At 35.9% G+C, this 20,790-nt stretch overlaps 2 protein-coding genes across 9 annotated transcripts in view; one reads left to right on the top strand and one right to left on the bottom strand.

The window, feature by feature from the left end:
* The window catches only part of LOC101893717 (protein furry), a 353,570-nt gene that overhangs the window by 90,364 nt on the left and 242,416 nt on the right, over window positions 1-20,790 (bottom strand). The window lies entirely within an intron of this gene.
* LOC101901269 (uncharacterized) overlaps window positions 409-20,790 on the top strand; it is a 108,380-nt gene continuing 87,998 nt past the window's right edge. The window contains exons 1-2 of the mRNA XM_059131617.1: window positions 409-1,692; window positions 18,914-19,053. Coding sequence (XP_058987600.1) covers window positions 979-1,692; window positions 18,914-19,053 — 854 coding nt within the window. The 5' untranslated portion in view covers window positions 409-978. The remainder of the gene's footprint in view (window positions 1,693-18,913; window positions 19,054-20,790) is intronic.

The following is a 20,790-nucleotide window of genomic DNA, read 5'->3' as shown; positions in this document are numbered from 1 at the left end:
TCAACAATATATAGATCAGCGTAAAGTTCTAAGTCGATTTAGTGATGTCCACCTGTCTGTCTGTTGTATTTGAGATAGAAGGCTAAAATTTTGCACACATGTCTATTTTGCCAGGTTAAGTTCCTAAATGGGTCATGTCGGTCCACGATTTCGTATAGCCCCCATATAACAGTATCTATTATTATTCGATATTTTGATCATTTTAGCGACTCTATAGGCCGGAATTGTTTCGAATTTCGTATTGGGAGATCTTAATCGATGCCTCAGTCTATGACAGCAAATTGTCCATGCAGGTCCACGCCTTCGTTTAGCCCCCCATATAAAGATACCTCCCTTTATTTGGTATTTTGATGATATCTGAGACATTATTCGCCCCAATTGTTTAAAATTTCTTATTTGAAGGTCGGAATCGGTACTGCAGCCTATGGCAGAGAATTACTTATGCAGGCTCACGTCTTTGTATAGCTCCCATATATCGCTTTCATTTAGGGGGTATTTTTTTTAAATTTCAGGCTCTTTCCAAAAGTAATAATAGTTCGGCCCGGTCGAACTTAACTTCATTCGTACTTGTTACCAATTCGATGAGTACTATAAAAATAACATGAAATATGGGCGCGTGTATAGAAAAGTATAGCTCTAACCTACATCTAATAGATCTAATCTATTAACTATCTGAATATGAAAGACATTAATGTTGACAGTTTTTAATTTAAAATTGTCAATCAAAAAACAGCAAAACTCAAAATAAACTTCAAACAAAATCGCAAACTCTAATGTGTAGTTGTCTGACAACAGTATTGGTCGTTAAGAACTCGTAACTCTGGCATGCTGCGGCTGTTCAATATCATATCCAGTGAAATCAGCTGTTCACGCGAATAAAACATTTTGTTTCATGTCTCAAGTTGTCGGCATAAGTCGACACTTGGGTTAACACATTATTAACCACAACAACAACAACCAGAAAAACCACATTCCGCCATGACAAATACTGCAACATTCCAGCCACTAACTTGGCCAGCACAGATGGTTAATGCCAACGAAACATCGGTCTTGTCTACGACAACAGCACTCAATACCTACCGACAAGAAGACAGTTCTCCAAACACAGAAGTTAACAGCATTAACAAAACTTCTCATCCCCAAAACACCCCCGCCGGCAATAGTTCTCTGCTGGATGAAGATAATGAAGTACTGCAAACGATTGAATACATCGGCAATGTCCTGTGCTTCTACTATGTCCCGATTATTGTGGGCACCGGTTCCATTGGCAACATTCTGTCCGTTGTTGTCTTTTTCAAAACGAAGCTGCGCAAGTTATCGTCGAGTTTCTATTTGGCAGCCCTGGCCGTCAGTGATACCTGCTTCCTGTTCGGTCTGTTTGCCCAGTGGTTGAACTTTGTCGATGTCCACATCTATAATCGGGAATACTTCTGTCAATTTTTTACGTTCTTCAGCAACCTGGCCTGTTTCTGTTCGGTGTGGTTTGTGGTGGCGTTCACTGTGGAGCGTTTCATTGCGGTAATGTATCCCTTGAAACGTCAAACCATGTGTACGGTGAGGCGAGCCAAAATGGTGTTGTTGGGTCTGACATTATTGGGCTGTTTACACTGTGCTCCCTTTTGGATTTCATCGACGCCGGTCTATTCGCCGAAATTGGAGATGACGATATGCGATATTAAAAACGAATATAAGGTAAGTGAGGGATTTAATTAATGGCAAGGCATTTGTTGGTGTGTGTGTGTGTGTGTGTGTGTGTGGTGAGAGCCATATACCTTTGAATGAGGGTGTATGCGATATAAACAAATGAGCATTTAATTTGGGGTTTTGCGAACATTTCATGGCAAGGTTATGCTGCCAGTTTTCGAATCAATGAATTAAATTATCATTCAAGTGGTTTGGCAATAAAGTTGTTCGATTGTTTAAGATGAGGTTTAATAAAATAAAACGCAAACGTGCTTCTAGTAGAAAAAATATAATAAAGAATGTATGAATGAATCATAATTGGGAAAATGTTATCCTGCAAGTAAAACACTTTTCGAAAAATTCATCTTTTTCAATATTTACAGAGAAATCCAGCTGATTATGAAAGTAGAGCTAAAAACGAAGCCATGTGTATCGGCGTTTTGAAAGTTTTCATCGCAGGGTAACCTAATTTGAGGAAGGCAAGATCCCCCTTCATCCACACATTTGAAAAATTACGGATTAGGACTTCTAGGAATCTGCACATTTCACCTATATAGTTTCTCAGCCAATATTGAGATAAAAATACGAGGAATATTTTTCTAGAAAATTTTAACCCTAAGGCGTTTCAATAAAGTGGTCGTTTTGGTCCTGTTTTTAAATTTTTAGTTAAAAACTCCCTTTTATTGGGATCGTAGCATGGCAAAATATTCTACAAAATTATTATTTTTTTTTATAAAATTCTACTATAGGTCCTGGAAGACGTCAAAAGTCTAAAACTTATCTGAACGTCAGGAATTCATATAAATTAAAGAGACATTTTAGGCGAGTTTGTGCAACAATCTCTAACAAAACATCATTGAAGAATGATAATGTCAAAGACAAAAATATTCTACATCAAATTTCACTAAAATTCAGCAAATAAAAAAATCTAAATCAATGTTCACAAGAAAACCCGAAAATATGACCTAATTATACCCTCAGTCATATGGCGATCTCTACCGCTTTTTTTTACAGATCCTGTGTCGACAGAAATATTGCGATGTGCCAAGTCTAAATGGAATCCGATGTTAATTTCGCGTTTTATCACATTAATGGATATTCAATTATTCGACCCTGTGTGGGGGAGAAAAACCCGAAATTATGCCCTAATTATACCCTCAGTCATATGGCGATCTCTACCGTTTTTTTTAACAGATCCTGTGTCGACAGAAATATTGAGATGTGCCAAGTCTAAATGGAATCCGATGTTAATTTCGCGTTTTTTGAGATAAATGGATATTCAAAATTTCGACCCTTTGTGGGGGAGGTACCAGTAGAAGAGGGCCGATACATTCCATCTTAACACCAGACTTCGGATTAATATAAATATTGGGAAGTGTAAAATTTCAAGACAATCGGACTCTTACATCACATTTTATGAGAGTTTTAATTATTTAAAATGTTGACCCTTTGTGGGGAGATACCAGAAGGAGTGGACAGGTATTGTCCATTTTCATACCTGACCTAGCACTGATGCAAATATTTGGAAAGTTGGAGTAAAATCGGATTATCGTTTCTCTTTCTGTGCAAAAAGATATGTATGATATGTATTTGAAAGATTTGTAGAGGAGGTACCAGAAGGAGTGGACCGATATATCCGATATATCATCTTTACACCAGACCTTGGATTAAATAAATATTGGGAAGTGTGAAATTTCAAGACAATCGGACACTTACATCACATTTTATAAGAGTTGTAATTATTTAAAATTTTGACCATTTGTGGGGGAGGTACTTGATGGAGTGGACCGATATTGTCCATTTTCATACCTGACCTAGCACTGATGCAAATATTAGGATATGGAAAGTTGAAGCAAAATAGGATTATCCTTTCTCTTTCTGTGCAAAAATATATTTTTTGAAAATTTGGACCTTTTATGGGGGAGGTACCAGAAGGAGTGGACCGATATTGCCCATCTCCGAATTCGATCTAAGTTTGACAAAAATATTTGGATATACCCAGTTTGGACCAAATCAGATACTCCCTTCGAGAGTTCTCGTGCGCACCAGCCAGCCAAACTTAGATCGAATTCGGAAATTGACTATATCGGTTCACTCCTTCTGATACCTCCCCCACAAAAGATCGCAATTTTCAAAAAACATATATTTTTTGAACAGAAAGAGTACGGATAATCCCATTTTGCAGTTCTAGGTCAGGTGTGGAAATTGACAATATCGGTCCACTCCATCAAGTACCTCCCCCACAAATGGTCAAAATTTTGAATAATTACAACTCTCATAAAAAGTGATGTAAGAGTCCGATTGTCTCCAAATTTCACACATTCTAATATTTATATTAAACCAAGGTCTGGTGTTAAGATAGGATATATCGGTCCAACACTTCTTGTACCTCCCCCCACACAAGGACGAAATTTTCAAAAAAAAAAGTATATTTTTTTCTGCACAGAACGAGAAGCAATATCCGGGTTTGCTCCAATTTTGCAGATCCTAGTATTTGCGTCAGTGCTAGGTCAGGTGCAAAAATGGATAATATAGGCCCACTCCATCAAGTGCCTCCCCCTCAAAGGGTAGAAATTTGGAACAATTATAAGTCTTATAAAATGTGATGTAAGAATGCGAATATCTTAAAATTTCACACATCCCAATATTTTCATAAACCCAAGATCTGGTTTTAAGATGGAATATATCGGTCCACTCCTTCTTGAATATGCATTAAGCTCATAAATCGCGAAATTAATATCCGATTCCATTTAGACATGGCACATCTGAATATTTCTATCAACACAGGATCTGTTAAAAATGGTAGAGATCGAACCATTCCTTTTGGTACCTCCCCCACAAAGGGTCAACATTTTAAATAACCAAAACGTTTATGAAATCCGAAGCATCTGGTTCTCTTTATATTTCACACATCCCATTTTTTCACTCACTAACAAAAGAACCGTTGTGAAGATGGGATATATTGGTCCACTTCTTTTGTAACCTCCCCCACAAAGGCTCAAAATTTGGAATATCCATGAAGCTCATAAAAAGCGAAATTGACATCCGATCCCATTCAATACTTGCTACATCCCAATATTTCCATCAACCCAACACAGTCCAAACCTAACACGTCACAATATTTATATCATATTTATTTAGATCCGATACGAAAAGACCAATATTGGTCCATTTCTTCGGAACCTACTGCATAAGGGGTTCAACATTTGAATAATCATAACAGAAGTGGAAATTTTTTAATAATCGAACGGTCGGCAAAACCGACCGATACTTTTTTACTTGTTAATATATCTATACTTTGGCAACCCCTTGGTCCAATATAGTCGTGTTTTGTTAATTCCTGGAAATGAATTCCTCGAAAATTAATTTATTTATAAAATTTTGCTCTTTTTTTGTTTTTGCTGTTTTGGTTAGGGGCAAAGTTATTTTTACATTATAATGTCTCCTAAATATGCAAATTTGTATATTCTCCTTGGCATTCATGTTGCTTAATTCCATATCATTTCCATCAAATGGCGACAGCATTGACAAATTTCACTTTGTCAGCAAATAGACAAAAAGAAGAAATATTAAAGGCGTTATAATCACTTCGTTACAGCAACAACAACAAAAACCCAACTGCTCAAGTTCAAGAAATGGTTGATGTAGAAATTACATGTTTTGTGGAAATGACCTTTCCCCGAATGGCTACGTCGTTAAAATTCCAATACGTATGTTGTTATTTCAGAAGACATTGTACTTTCCCAACTAAACAAGTGATGACGATATGAAAAAATACTTTTTTTTATATTTTGACATATACAAAATGAATTGCAAAAAGAGGACAACGTTCGGACTGCGTTGAACTATGTGGACAGGGGGGATTTTCTTTTAAGTAAATGTAACAGGAATTTTATTTAAACAAATATGGAAGACCAACTCTTTTGTGGGTCTTGTGTGTGGTGGTTGACTTCCAGAGGATTTATGACAGCTTACTTGGTATTCTATGGACAGAGTGTCTCCAACTAGTCTTCTATATATAGAACTTTTACGAATTTTTACTATATTCAATTCTTGAACATTGTTCAATTTTTTTCTTTTCGCCTCTCCTAGATTTGATTCATATAGGCACAGGTTTCATGGATCTAACAAAAAAAAAATGTAAAATCGTTTTTTATCTTTTATTTGTGTTTTACAAATTTTTGAATTTTGAACGGTTATTTTGTGAGCTCCTCGAATTTCTAAAATATTAGGCATTTTTTAAATAACATATGTTATGGACGTGATCCTGAAGCGGAAAATTTTTGCAAGTGGGACAAGTTCCGACTAATATTTACCCTCAAAATTTGCCCATATATTTATGTAACCATTTTAAATCGATGTATTTCATCCTTATACTTGATCAAATGTTTTTAGTCATAATGCACCAGGGCCGTGGCAGAGCGGGGCTTAAGGCCAACGTCAAAATGGTTATTTTTCGGTTTTTTTTTACATGGAAAATATTTTTCGAATCGATATTCCATTTAAAATTAGCTAATTTAATTAATACCAGATACAGGAATAAATAGACCAACATTGACATTCTCGATCCTGACCTAAAGCGTGAGATGAAAAAAAAACTGCAACCAACTTCAGACTGCTGTCATTTCTAAGCCGCTCGTCCGACAGCTGTTCAAATTATTCCAGTGACAGCTCATTGTGTTGTTTACAAGCGTACAAAAGCATTCTGGTGAGAATTTTCCAGAAAAAAAGTTAATCGTGATGGAATTCAAGCGTCATGGTGTGATTTCTTTATATTTGGCCGGAAAACCACAAGTGGCTACCGTTAGAGCACTCCAGCATTTAAATGTCAATAAATCTTTTGTGTCTCGTACCTTCGCGCGTTACCGTTATACTGGTAGCGTAGCCCGACCTGAAGGAAGTGGACGGAAAATATTGAAAAATAAGCTCGAGGTAAAGCCATTGAAATTTCAAGAAGTGCAAGAACTTACACCGCAACAGAAAGAAAATAGACTCAAAAGATCTGAAGTGTTGCTTCGCTTGGCCGAAAGTGGTGAACTGCCGAATGTGGTTATCTCCGATGACAAAACATTCGTTGTCCAGCAGTTTGTATACAAAAAAAAAATGATCACGTTTAATTGCCAAAGAGGTCAGCCATCAGACCTTTGGTTGGCCATCAGATTTCAAGCGGCGGTCATGGTGATGGTTTGGACCGCCATAACAGCCGATGGCTGCTCTCCGCTCGTATTAATCGACCGTGGTATCAGAATAAATGCCGAATATTTTGGCGAAAATATTCTGGGCACGAAAACATTTTGACCGCAAACCTTGGACATTCCAACAGGACTCAGCACCATCGCACTCAGCACGCGCCACCCAAGAATGGTTACAAAATGAGGTTCCTCGCTTCATTTCCAGCGCACAATGGCCACCAAAATCTCCGGATATCAATCCGTTGGACTATTGTGTCTGGAGTATTTAGGGAAAGCAAGGTTGGCACTAAAAAATGTTAATGTGTCGATTACCTCAAACAAGGGCTTCGCCGGGAATGGGCCAAAATACCAAATGATGTAAAAATATTTTGGCAAACAGTGAAAATAAAGATTTCCTTTCTTTGGTGACTCATAGTAAAATTTGATAAATAATATTTTGTCTCTAACGTAATCCCTCTAAAATAATGCTTTGTTGCAGATTTTTGCGTAAACTCACACAAAGTACGGATTTAACCCTAAAATGTGTTTTTAAGAGATATGAATTTTAGGCGTTAAGGTAAGGTTTAGAATCTAGACGTCTTGTACGACCTATAGTAGAAATATACGAAAAATATTTTTGTGGATTATTTTGACTTGCTACGATTTCGTTTTAAGGCAGTTTTTTTTTTTTGCAATATTATTAATGTTGACTCGCTTTTAAAGTTGGAATTTTTGACTAAAATATTCCTTGTATTTTTATCTGCAATATATATTCCCAAATTTCCAAAAGTAGGAACTTATCATACCAAATTTACGCATAACATTGGAAATCTTTATACACAATTATCAATTATACGAATTTTACAAACTTACCAACAGAAATGTCAATAATGATTTATTGAGACACTTTCATACATACCTAGAAAGAGAGAGAGAGAGAGGGAGATAGAGAATAAAAGAGTGAATCTTAAATGGAAATATATTTGTTTATCCATTTGTAAGAAAACAAAATAAATTATTTTTGTTTATTCAACCGTTTCCATTTTAGTCACCTTTGACAATTGAACCGACAACAACAAGAACCTTATTTTTCTGATTAAGACTTCATTGTCGGGTAGTTGCAAAGGTGTTGGTTGATAGTTATTTTCTCCATTGGACACAGATAATTTATTTGCATATTTGGTCGATATCTCACACACATTCATAACTACAGTATGTATATATATGTAGTTATGTGCATAAATAAAATATAAGTGTGGGAAGGCAAGAACATTTTTATTCGAAAAAAGAAGAAAAAATAAAGAAAATATGTAGCAAATAAGCTTTTGCATATACACTCCCCCTCCCCCTTACAATTGAGGTAACTTCGACATAGGTGAAATAAATAAACTTCTCTTGAAAATGCATCCAAAGACATATGGTTTCCACAAATGCTTCAAGTTAACCAGTCGCCTTAACGAGAAGGAGATTTATACAAATTGTTTGGAAACGTGGCAAAATATTTTCATATCACATAAACTTACATTTTTATGCGGAATCCTTAGTTTGGAAACCCTAAAAGTGAAGGAATAAACACCTTTACGTTCAAATCTGTGTGCCTGTCTGTCTGTCTGTCTGTTATAATCACGCTATCTTTCGAACGAATTGAAATAAAGGCTAAAATTTTGCACACATGTCTATTTTGCCAGTAGACAGTTTAAGTTCGTAGATGGGCTATGTAGGTCCACGTTTTCAAATAGCCCTAACCATATAACGGTACCTACCGATATTCGGTACTTTGATGATTTTAGCGACATTATTCACCGGAATTGTTTCAAATTTGGTATTTGAAGTTCGAAATGGATACTATAGCCTGAAATAGAAAATTGTCTGTGCAAGTCCACGTCTTCGTATAGCCACCATATTTTGATGATTTTAGCGACATTATTCCCCGGAATTGTTTGAAATTTGGTGTTTGATATCAAATAATATAAACAGTACCTCCCAACATTCGATATTTTGATGATTTTAGCGTCATTATTCACCGTAGTAGTTTCAAATTACGTATTTAGAGTTCGTAATGGGTACTACAGTCCGTGACAGAAAATTGCCCATGTAGGTCGAGGGCTTCGTATAGGTCCCATATATCAGTACCTCTTTATATTCGGTATTTTGACGATTTTGGGTACAATACTCACCGAAATTATTTGAGGTATCGTATTTGAAGTTCGCAATGAAAGCTACAGCCTGTGACAGAAAATTGTCTATGCAGGTCCAGGTCTTCGTATAGCTCTGATCTTTATCTTTATGTTTTTCGAAAAATTTCAAATTCGTTCTAAATGGTGGAGGCCAGGCCGAACTTACTGCTTCTTTACTTGTTATCTGTATTAGATGAAGTATGAATGGAATTTTCAAATATATCAACACAATAAGTGTAATTTGTTTTATTTTCAAAAAATATGGCAACAAACAAGTTTATACCCTACACCACTATGTGTTGGGGGTATTATAAGTTTGGTTGAGCCAAAAATTATGTAACACCTCGAAATATTGGTTTCCCACATGGGAAAGGGTATATGAATCTTCCTATCTCGCCGAGCTGAGTCGATCTAGCTATGCATGTCCGTAAGTCCGTCTGTCCATGTTAATTTGTAATCACTCTGCAGGCCGCAAATATGGCCCGATCTTCACGAATTTTAGAATGGAGGTGGGGCTAAGGTCAGAATAGAACCCTATTGCTTTTGGAGATGATCGCATAATATTTAGGGAGCAAAAAAAAATTCCTGATTTTTCAGTTGCTCTACAGGTCACAATTATGGACCAATCGAAGCAGAAGTTAGCATGGGGCTTGGAGATGATCGCACAATATATACGGATAAAAAAATTGAAAATTTTCCCGATTTTGCAGTTGCTCTACAGGTCACAATTATGGACCAATCGAAGCAGATGTTAGCATGGGTCTAGAGCTTAGGGCTGGGCAGAAGCCTTCCAATTTTAATGGTCATCGGGTAATATTTAGTGGGTGAAATAGATCACAACATTTGTGTTCGATAAAAGTAAAATTTTCCATTAAACCGCGAATATTTTTAATCCTGGCGAAATCACAAATAGACGACCAGGTTAATTCTGACCGTTACGTAGAAGCCAATAGTAAATATGTCGAATATAGATAGCGAAATATATATAATGTGTATATACAAAAGAAGGGGATGTTAGCTAGAATGTTTATATTTCAAGAATGGCTGGACCGATTTTGACAAATTTTGTCAATTCAGAATGCCCTCTTGACCTAAAAGAATAAAATCCTAAAAAAACGCATAAAAAGATGCCAATAATGACGTTAAAATAGATTTTGTAGTATTTTGTGACATTTTTTCATTTCTTCGTATTTTTATCGCATGCGATGTTTTCAATTTGACTTATAATATTGAAGTGTATATTTTGTATACACTGTCTGGCTGGTGCGGTCCAAACATGCTACATCGCAGTATTATTACTAAACTTAGATCGAGTTCAGAGATGGGCAATATCGGTCGGTTCCCTCCTTCTGGTACATGCCCCACAAAACGTAAAAATTTTCAAAACAATAGTTTTGCTGCACAGAAAGATAAAGGATTATCCGATTTTGCTCCAACTTTGCAAATCCTAATATTTTCATCAGTACTAAGGCAGCTGAGAAAATGGACTTCAATATTCAATTTTGGGATTCCAGCTCTATCCCTACGCCCAATATGCAACTTTTTTACCACTTTGTACTTTTCGAACAATTATAGTACACATTTCCCAACCCCACCTCCACATCTCAATTCAAGATAACAATATCAAATTTGAGAATTTCCAGCCTTACCCCTTACCCAAAAACAAATTTAGTACTATTTACATCTCTAAACCACCGCCAAATTTCAAGCACATATACCATCGGTAATTATCTATGTCAAATTTCAGCCATTCCTTCATCCAATACCATTTAGTACTTTTCGTATAATTATAATACACTTTCAAAACCACCTTTATATGTCAAGGCTACACATAAACAGCGAAAACTTAAAAGTGCAATAACTATCTGGTCACCCTGTACCAAATTTTGTACCATTTACTAATTTTCGTAAAGATTTTCAAAACCAACTGTAATCCTCCAACCTACCACCAACAGGGAATCCCAAATTCCCAGCTTCATCCGTTCACCCTAAACCAAATTATTCCAAATTTAGTACCATTTAGTACAGTTCGCACACTTAGTACACATTTCAAAAACCACCATCATTTATCGAACATACTTTCTAACCTTAATTCTCATAGCAAATGGTTCAAATTTTTAGCTCTATCCGTTCACAGAAACCATATGGTGTCATTTACGATGTTTAGCACAATTTTAGAACTTTTCCAAAGACCCTTTGGTACATCTATCCTCCACTCCTTCAGTGACTCTCATTTCAAAGTTCAGAATTCTAGCTCATTCCGTTTGTCCAATATAAAGTACAAAATATTGAAATTGTTGATCCTTTTTGTACGTTCCCTTGTAATCGGTTCATCCAAATTTAGTACCATTCAGTACAAATAATTACGAATACCCCAATCCGACACTCCCACAGTTATCCTAATTCCAAATTCCTGGTTCGCCCAAATACAAATTGTACCAAATTTAGTACTATTTAGTACAAATATGTAGAAGTTTCCAAAACTTCCTACATTATACAATCCAATGTAAATTTTATTTTCAAATTTCTGGATTTCAACTCTATCGATTCTCCCCAAAATTTAAATCGTACCAAATTTAGTTCCATTTGGTACACATAAGTACGAATTTGCAAAATTTTCTTCATATCCCAATTCTACAATGCACTAGTATTCTTGTTTTCAAATTTCATGATTTCAACCCCACGGATTCTCTCAAAATGTAAATTGTACCAAATTTGGTACCATTTAGTACATATACAGGGTGAGATGAGAAAAATGCAATCAAATTTAGACTGCTGTCATTTCCAAGCCATAGACTCAAAAAAGCTAAAGAGTTGTTTTCACTTGGCCGAAAGTGGTGAGCTGCCGAATTTGGTTTTCTCCGATTAAAAAATATTTGTTGTCCAGCCGATGGTCGCTCCCCGCTCGTATTAATCGACCGTGGCATCATAATAAATGCCGAATATTATCGCGAAAATATTCTGGAGGGTGGTACGCAAACATTTTTGCGCAGACCTTGGACATTCCAACAGAACTCAGCACCATCGCACTCAGAACGCGCTCATTCCAGCGCACAATGGTTACCAAAATCTCCGGATACCAATCCGTTAGACTATGTTTTGTGTCTGGAGTATTTTGCAAGAGAAGCAAGGTTGGCACTAAAAATACTAAAGTGTCGATTAAAACAAGCAAGCGCTTCGCCGGGAATGGGCCAAGATACCGCAGAGCAACAGTCGGGCAGCGTGTGACGGTCTCATTGGCCGTTTGAAGGACATAATTCGTGCCAAAGGTGACCAATTCGAACAAATCTACACTTAATCTAAAATTTGATGCTATTTCCGACATTTTTTGCTTTCATTCAATAAATTAAAAAAAAAAAAAAAATGTAAAAATTATGGCGTTTGACTTTGTATGTACGAATTTGCAAAACTACATACATACCATAGTCCCAAATTTCAGCAGTCCAGCTCTATCGGTTCACCCCATACCGAAATTGTATCAAATTTAATGTTATTTAGTACTTTTCGTAGACATAAGTAAAAACTTCGAAAACAACCTCCATATTCCAATCGCACACTCCGCCAGCAGTTAATTTCAAATTTAAGTATTTCAACTCTATACGTTCCTCAAAATTCAAATTGTACCAAATTTAGTAACGTTTAGTACTTTTCGTATACATCGACCCTACTCCTGAACCAGTCAATTACTTTACTCTTTTATAAATACAGATAATATTGAGGAAAATCTTTGCGAAAAAAAGAACCACAAAGACCCCTCTGTTAACTAGCTGAGGTTTAAAAAGTAAAAAAAAAAAACAGCTAAGCGCAGCCGTTACATGGAAGCAAAATGAAGATGTGGTCCTGCTTAAAAAATTGTTTTGCCATTACGAACTTTAAATACGAAATTAAAGAAAAAAACAATTCCGGCAAAAAATGTCGCTAAAATCATCAAAATAGCGAATATCGGGGGTACCGTCGTATGGGTGATATACGATAAAGTCCATCTTCAAACTTAACCTGCCTGCCGATAAGCCTGATCTGTGCAAAAGTTTAACTTTCTATCTTAATTCGTTTCGTAATTACAATAGACGGACAGAAGAGCGGACGGACAGGGCTAAATCTATCTATGTTTGGTGGAGGGTATAAAAAGGCAACAATTTTCGAAATAATCCTTGTATTGTTGTCAATAGAATATACTTAAAATTTTAGAATCTATCCGAAAATTTCAAAAAAAAAAGTGGTTGAGGGAGGAATTTCTCCCCTTTATCTAGGTTGCTTTACGATGTAAACTAAGATTCGCCGAAGCACATGTTATAATAGGTCTATTTCCTTATTATGAATTAGACATCCGGCCATTTATCTCATAACCTATGGGAATGTTTGAGACTTCCAGGTCTTATTGCAAAACCCCTGCACAATCTCTATTTACGTACCATCAGAAAAATCATTGGGAATTGTTGATTTGCAAAATATTTAACAATCGACGCGCGTATGTACATATCGGCTGTATTTTTCTATTATTGTTCGAATACGGAGCAATACGTGCCGGTTTCATGCAGGTAAATCAATATCGAATGATAACAAATAGTACGTTTTTTTTTTTTTGGAAAAAAACCAACTATTTAACGACCACGACAAACATGATTCCCGCTTGAAGAGCAATGAACACAGCCGGTATAAAAGCTGTGCGATAAAGTCTTCGTGTCGCTGACAATCGCAGTTGTAGATAAACATGAAATAAATTGAATTTGCAACAACGCATAGATGACAAAGTTGTGGCAGAAAGCGCCATCGTTGAATGGTAGGGGAAGAGGTATGTTGCACGTGAATTGAAGGGTGGGGAGAGAGAATATGCAAAAATGACACGAGGCATCAAAGAAGGAATGCAAAAACGACAAAAAACGACAAAATTTAGCAATAACTAAAGGTCATAATGGATACTTCGACCTATGACAGAAAATTGCAGAACACGTCTTTGTATACCCCACATTTAACGGCACCTTCCTTTTGCGGCATTTGGATGATATGAGCGACATTATTCAACGGTACCTTCCGTTGCAGCCTATGACAAAAAATTGCGTATGCAGATCCTCGTCTTCGTATAGGCCCATATAACGGTATTCATTTAAACAGTAATATTCGACAATGTATATATATTTTTTGCAAAAATTTCCTTTAAAATATTAAAGGGACTTAAAATGCTTTTTAGTTGTTTTAATTTGAAGCCAATCGAAAGCTTTATAACACTAAAGAAACAAAAATACAAAACTTTAAGCAAAACCGATTGGAAAATATTATGGACACCCTCGAAATAACGGAGATATATTTATACTTTCGGCCCGGCCGAACTTTGAATACTCTCCACAACTTGGAACGAATTTGGCAATTCTAAGAAAACAATAAAATCCGTTAAAAATCCTGTTAATATCTCAAAAATACATGCATAGGTAACTTTTGTCATAAACCATTACAATATTCAAATGCGAAACTTAACAAGAAACCAGTAAAGAAAGTCTTAAAGTCGGGCGGGGCCGACTTTATGATACCCTACACCACGTTGCTAATTTAGTAGAGCTCCGTATATCTACTAAACGTTTTTATGGGAGAATTCAATCATACACGCTATGATTATAATTATAATTTAAAGTTCAAAGGACTAAATATGCCGAAGTATTTGTACCTTTTAAATTCGGACTTGTATTGCCTATTTGGTGCACAATTAATTTGAAATCGGATAGAAATACATGTATGGGAGCTATGTCCAAATCGGAACCGATCTCGATAACATTTGGCAAAGATATTTCTGAGCTGTGTTTCATATATTTACCTGAAAGTCGATGTTACGGAGTGCATATTACGGCTGTGGGTAACAAATACAACAAATCGGATGAACAGTATATATGGGAGCTATAGTTATATCTGAACCGATTATCACCAAATTTGATATACTAGCTTCTAGACCCAATTCGGTCGTAGAGCCAAATTTCATACCATTTGGGCAAATATTATACGTTTGGTGTACAATAAAAGGTAAATTGGACGAAGATATATATGGGAGCTATATCCAAATCTGAACCGATCTCGATAAAATTTAGCAAATGTATTTCTGAGATGTATTTGATATATTTCCCCAAATATTGTTGTCACAGGGTGCATATTACGGCTACGGAGGACAAAAATAATAATTAATAATTATTTTCAGATCCAATCTGATCGTACTCGCAAAATTCCATACCATTCGGACTGATATTACACGTTTGGTGCACAATAAAAGGCAAGTCGGACGAAGATACATATGGGAGCTATATCTAAATTTTTACAGATTATCTCCAATTTCAATAGGGTTCGTCTTTGGGCCAAACAAATGACTTGTGCAAAATTTCATGTGGAGAGGACAAGAAATGCGAAATGTACTTTGTTTACAAAAATACATGGACAGACGGACGGACGGACATGCATAAATCGACTCAGAATGTGATTCTATGCAGATCATCGAAAGGAACTATGGGTCTATCTCGTTATGGACATAATACCCTGACCACCTTGTGGTGTAGGGTATAAAAAGGCGGTGAATAATGTAGCTAAAATCATCAAAATATCGAATATCGAGAGATACCGTTATATGGGGGCTATACGAAGACCTGGACCTACATGGCCCATTTTCTGTGTTAGGCTGTAGTATCCATTATGAACTTTAAATACCAATTTTGAAATAATTCCGGTGAATATTGTCGCTAAAATCATCAAAATACCGAATATCGGGAGGTACCGTTATATGGCGGCTATACCAAAATGTGGTCCTACAGGGTTGCCCATATTCGACGGAACTTTGGGTCCATTCCAATCGACGAGGCTTGTCCGCAGGCTACACTCTTTGCGTCAATTCAATTTTGTACGGGAACAAATGCAAATCAATGCGAATAATCCGTTCTAAAGTGGAGCAAGCCATGCCCAACTGCTGAGAACGGCGTTTTTGGGATGTTCTTGGGTTCTCTCAACACTGGCTCGTACGGCGGCGATATTCTCGGCCGATCGCCTTGGTCGACTTTTATATGGCCTCTTCGAAAAGTCGAAAAATTTTCGTATAAACGCTCAATGGTGTTCTTAGGAGGCGCACTTCTCACATTTTTTAATTTTTTAAAAGCACGTTGAGTTTTCACAATTGACTTCTTCTCTTGAATGTAAATTTCAACTATTTCAGAGCGCACGCGTGGCGTGTATTGGCTCTTGGTAAAAATCTGCTTGGACTGACGCTTCAAATGCGGTATGTAAATAAGCGATGTGACATCTCTGTCAAAAGTTATGGCGTTGCCAGATGGGTCCGTCGAATATGGGCAACCCTGTATTCTCTATATACAGCGAAACGTCTTTTGTTTCATATTTTCAATACCAAATATCCTGCAGACATGATATACATTTGAGTAAAATTTTATCAATCTACTTCAATTCGTTCGGAAGCTAGAGTGATGTCCACAGACGGACAGACGGATAGACGGACATGACAAAATCGACATAGAATTTTATGCTGATCAAGAATATATATATACTTTGTGGGGTATAAAATGTGTATTTCGAGGTGTTACAAATGGAATGACAAACTTGATATACCCTCCCTCCATGGAAATTTCGCGTTTTATGGGCTTAATGGGGCTTAATTTCGACCTTTTGTGGGGGAGGTGCCAGAAGGAGTGGACGGATATATTTCATCTTAACACCTGAAAATATTGGGATGTGTGAAATCTGAAAAGAATTGGGCTCTTAAATCACATTTTATAAGAGTTGTAACTATTCAATCATGTGTGGGGGAGGTACTTTTTGGATTGGACCGATATTGTCCATTTTCGCACCTGACCTAGCACTGACGCAAATATTTGGATTTGTTAATGTGGATCACTTCTCTTTCTGTGTAGAAAAAAATATTTTTTTTTGGAAATTTCGACCCTTTGTGGGGGACGTACCAGAAGGAGTGGACCGGTATATTCAATCTTAACACCAGACCTTGGATTAATAAAAATATTGAGATGTGTGAAATTTAAAGAGAATTGGACTCTTAAATCACATATTATAAGAGTTGTAATTATTCCAAATTTTTACCCTTTGTGGGGGAGGTACTTGATGAAGTGAACCGATATTGTCCATTTTCGCACCTGAAAAATTATTGGAGCAAAATAGGATTATCCGTTCTGTGCAGTAAAATATTTTATTTATTTATTTATTTATTTCTTGTTTTTTTTTTTTTTTTTTTTTTGAAAATGTTGTGGGGGAGTTATCAATTGGAGTGGACCGATATTGCCCATTTCCGAACTCGATCTAGGTTTGATAACAATATTACGATGTACCAAGTTTGCACCAAATCAGATACTCTCTTCGAGAGTTATCGTGCGCACCAGCCAGCCAGATAGACGGACGGACATCGCTAGATCGACTCCAAATTTTGGTCCAAAGGGACCTAGGGTATAAAATCGTTATTTCGATGAGGCACGTTTTGGACGTATCTAGTCATAGACTGAGGGTATAAAAACAGCTATAACTCTTGGTTCGGTCTGAAATTTATACCAGAGATCTCGGCCTCCTGATAGCAAAAACATAAATTTTACCCAGTTTTACCGGTTATCCGGATTTTTGAAGCGAAAGTTCGGTTTAAAAAAAACCGAAATATAACCGGTTTTTAGATATGTCTATTAAATGAAAGCCTAAGATATTGTCTTTTCTTTTGTGACCTAAATTGGGAGTTAGGGCAACAAGTTAGAAAGTATCAGTCGGTTTTGTCGATGTATTCCCTCAGCTCATGTCTAATAATAAATTATATTTTGACTTGCTTATTCAAAATGTTTACCCTTCATTGGGATGATACCGAAGAAGTGAGCCAATATTTTTTTTATTTCGCACATGACCTCCGAAACTTTATTGAAAAATATTGACATTTTTTTGGAGGAGATAGGAGAAAGACTGAATGAAATCAAACAGATAGTATGGATCAAATCGGGTACTCCCTTCGAGTGTTATCTGTCAGCCAACCAGACAGATGGACGGACATCGCTAGATCGACTCCAAATGTCCTGAAAATTTGTACCTACCCATAGGAAAAATACTTGAATCCTGGCCGAAGACCCGCTACATAGGAAGACTTTAAGTTCTAAGAAAAACTTCGACCGCGTAGCCGATTAAAAAATCCGGATAACCGGTTATGACCGCCGGGTAAAATTTAAAATTTAATTAAAAAAATGCACATCAATTCGAGCGTTATAGCTAAACTAAGATTGTTCCGCATTATGCATAGTGATGTAGGGTATTATTTAGTTGTCCCTGTTCGACATTTGTCCTCTCCCTACTGGTCAATACTTGAATACAAAATTCTTTCCTTTTCATATATTTGAAATGGAATTTCCTTGAAACACACTACATTGACAGCACTCATGTTTACACTTTGTCTAGGCCAACTTTCCCGATTGCCTTTTGAAAACTTGGTAATGAAATAAGTTAGTCAAAAACATGTTGAAAATGTTGAGTTTAAAGAAAAGTCTTGAGTTTTTATTGATTTGTACAACTCATAAACAGTATTTGTTAAACTGCAAAACATGGTGTTTTAGTACAAATTTTGAGAAGAAAATAAAAAAAATATTTTCTAGAGTTTTTGAAAATAAAGATTTATTCTGTTTTTTGATATTTTATTTTTTTTTTTTTTTTTGTTAATTCCGCGAACAAAATACATTTTTACGTATTTGCATTTGATCTAGATCCCAGTTTTAGGATTGATTTTCTTATCGAATCCTTTTAAGGAAATAGCACATCTTTATTGCCTCATTTCAAATCATTTTCACATCAACCAAACAAAAAATTACAAAAATAAAAAAAAAAAACAAATATTTTTTAAATTTTATTTCGATTAACGTTTCTTTGCAGGATTACATCACCCTACTCAATTACTGGGACACCGTTGTTGTATTTGCCGTTCCCTTTACAACCATTGCCGTTTTGAATACATTTACCGGCTGTACAGTTTGGAAATTTGCTACGGTTCGCAGAACTTTAACAATGCAGAAGTAAGTGGCATAACACAGGGTAGAGATGGAGAGGGGGTACACAAAGAAGAACAAAATCAATGTGTTTCAATTTATTTGTGAAAGGGATACTATAGTAGTTTGCGAAGTACAGAGAGCCATTTGATTTGGTCACTTTCCAAGCAAAAATTCAGGCATGTCACAGAATGTAAAATCGTTCAAGAGTGAAAACGAAAACGGTTTTAGCTTCTCTAAAAAACGGAAAACGCAAAAATTTTGCGTTTTGATATCACTTTCAAAAAGCAGGGTGAAATTGAAATGTTTAGTGATTTTAACGTAAAAAATAAACAGAAGACACATACATTTAACAGAAAATATTGTATTAACCAAATTCTCTTAGAATGAACATGTTTTTGGAATTTATTTTACAAAAAATCTATTATTTTTCTAATCCATGATGAAAAGTAATTAAAAGGACTTGCGAGGAACTGGTGGTGGTGATATCAATCAATATGTTTTCAGTGAACACGAGAACAGTTTAATAAGAATTTGCGGATTGTATAAAAGTGTCGATGGAGTTGGTGGTGCAGTAAGCTTTGCGGATTTTGTAAGTGAATTAGATCTCAGTTGTTCTGAAAAAGAAAACTTTGATTCGTCATCATCTACACATATTTCAAGAACTCGAAAATCAAGTCAATTAGTTTTACGTGAATCTGAAAACGAAGAGCTTAATTTTTCACCCTCAACTTCAAAGCAGACCACTTCGATTTTAAATAAAAAAGATAGACCAAGATCATGCATTCCAGCTGCTTTTAAAAATGTTTCTACATTGGCAATTGATCCAAGAACACCAACATTGGAAGAAAACCGTTCGCGAACACCTATTCAAAAACGACTTAGAAATAAAAGCTTATCGTGTTCTCCGCCATCTACACCAATAAGACAAGTGTCGGGTAGCCTAACAAAAGCAAAACCCACGCCTGCAGTAAAAAGACCCCGGGCAAGAACTCCCTCAAAGCAAGATCTAAATGCGCTTTTAGTTGAGGAAAATTCTCATTTACAAAACTTGGAAAAAAATTTGTAAAATTCTAGAAGATAACAGTAAGGAAATGAAAAAACAAACTGAAAAGTTGGACAGACTTTGTAACATCCTGGAAAAAAAGTATGTGGAAGAGCAGTTACATAATATTGAAATACAAAAGAGAATGCGTGAACGGAACGAAATGAAACTCAAAATAGTTGAACTTGAAACTCTTAAATATGCTGTAGAACAGGAAAAAGCAAATACGACTCGTTCTTAACTTTACATTATTTTACACAATGGACTAAAAATGGTGGATCCTTACTCTGCATTTGAGTGAGATAAAGGATCTGATGCGTTCCTCAATGTCCGGCGACGAATTTTTTCAGTAGACCGCTGATTTATTTCTTCATCCATTACAGCAAGTATTGAAGCCCCTGGCATTTTTACTTTTGGTGTTTATATTATAAAAAACAATTTAAACTCCTTTTTTAATTGTCAATAATTTGTTTACGACTTTTTTTTTCATGAAGTTACCATATTTTTATTTCAAAAATGTGAAATGATTTTTTTTCCGGAATAGTCAAAACGTACGAGTGCTGAAGAAGCAAAAGCAAATCGTAACGATTTGGAAAAGGTGAAATAAATCGATTTCGTAAAACTTCTGTGACATGCCTGATTAAATTGTTTTCCGGAAATATTCGATTTAAAGAATTCAATTAGCAAATGTAAGATAAATAAAAGTATTGAATTGTATG

The sequence above is a fragment of the Musca domestica genome, unplaced genomic scaffold (genome assembly GCF_030504385.1).
Source record: "Musca domestica strain aabys unplaced genomic scaffold, Musca_domestica.polishedcontigs.V.1.1 9, whole genome shotgun sequence".
Classification (NCBI taxonomy): Eukaryota; Metazoa; Arthropoda; class Insecta; order Diptera; family Muscidae; genus Musca; species Musca domestica.
This window is presented reverse-complemented; position numbering and strand designations above follow the sequence as displayed.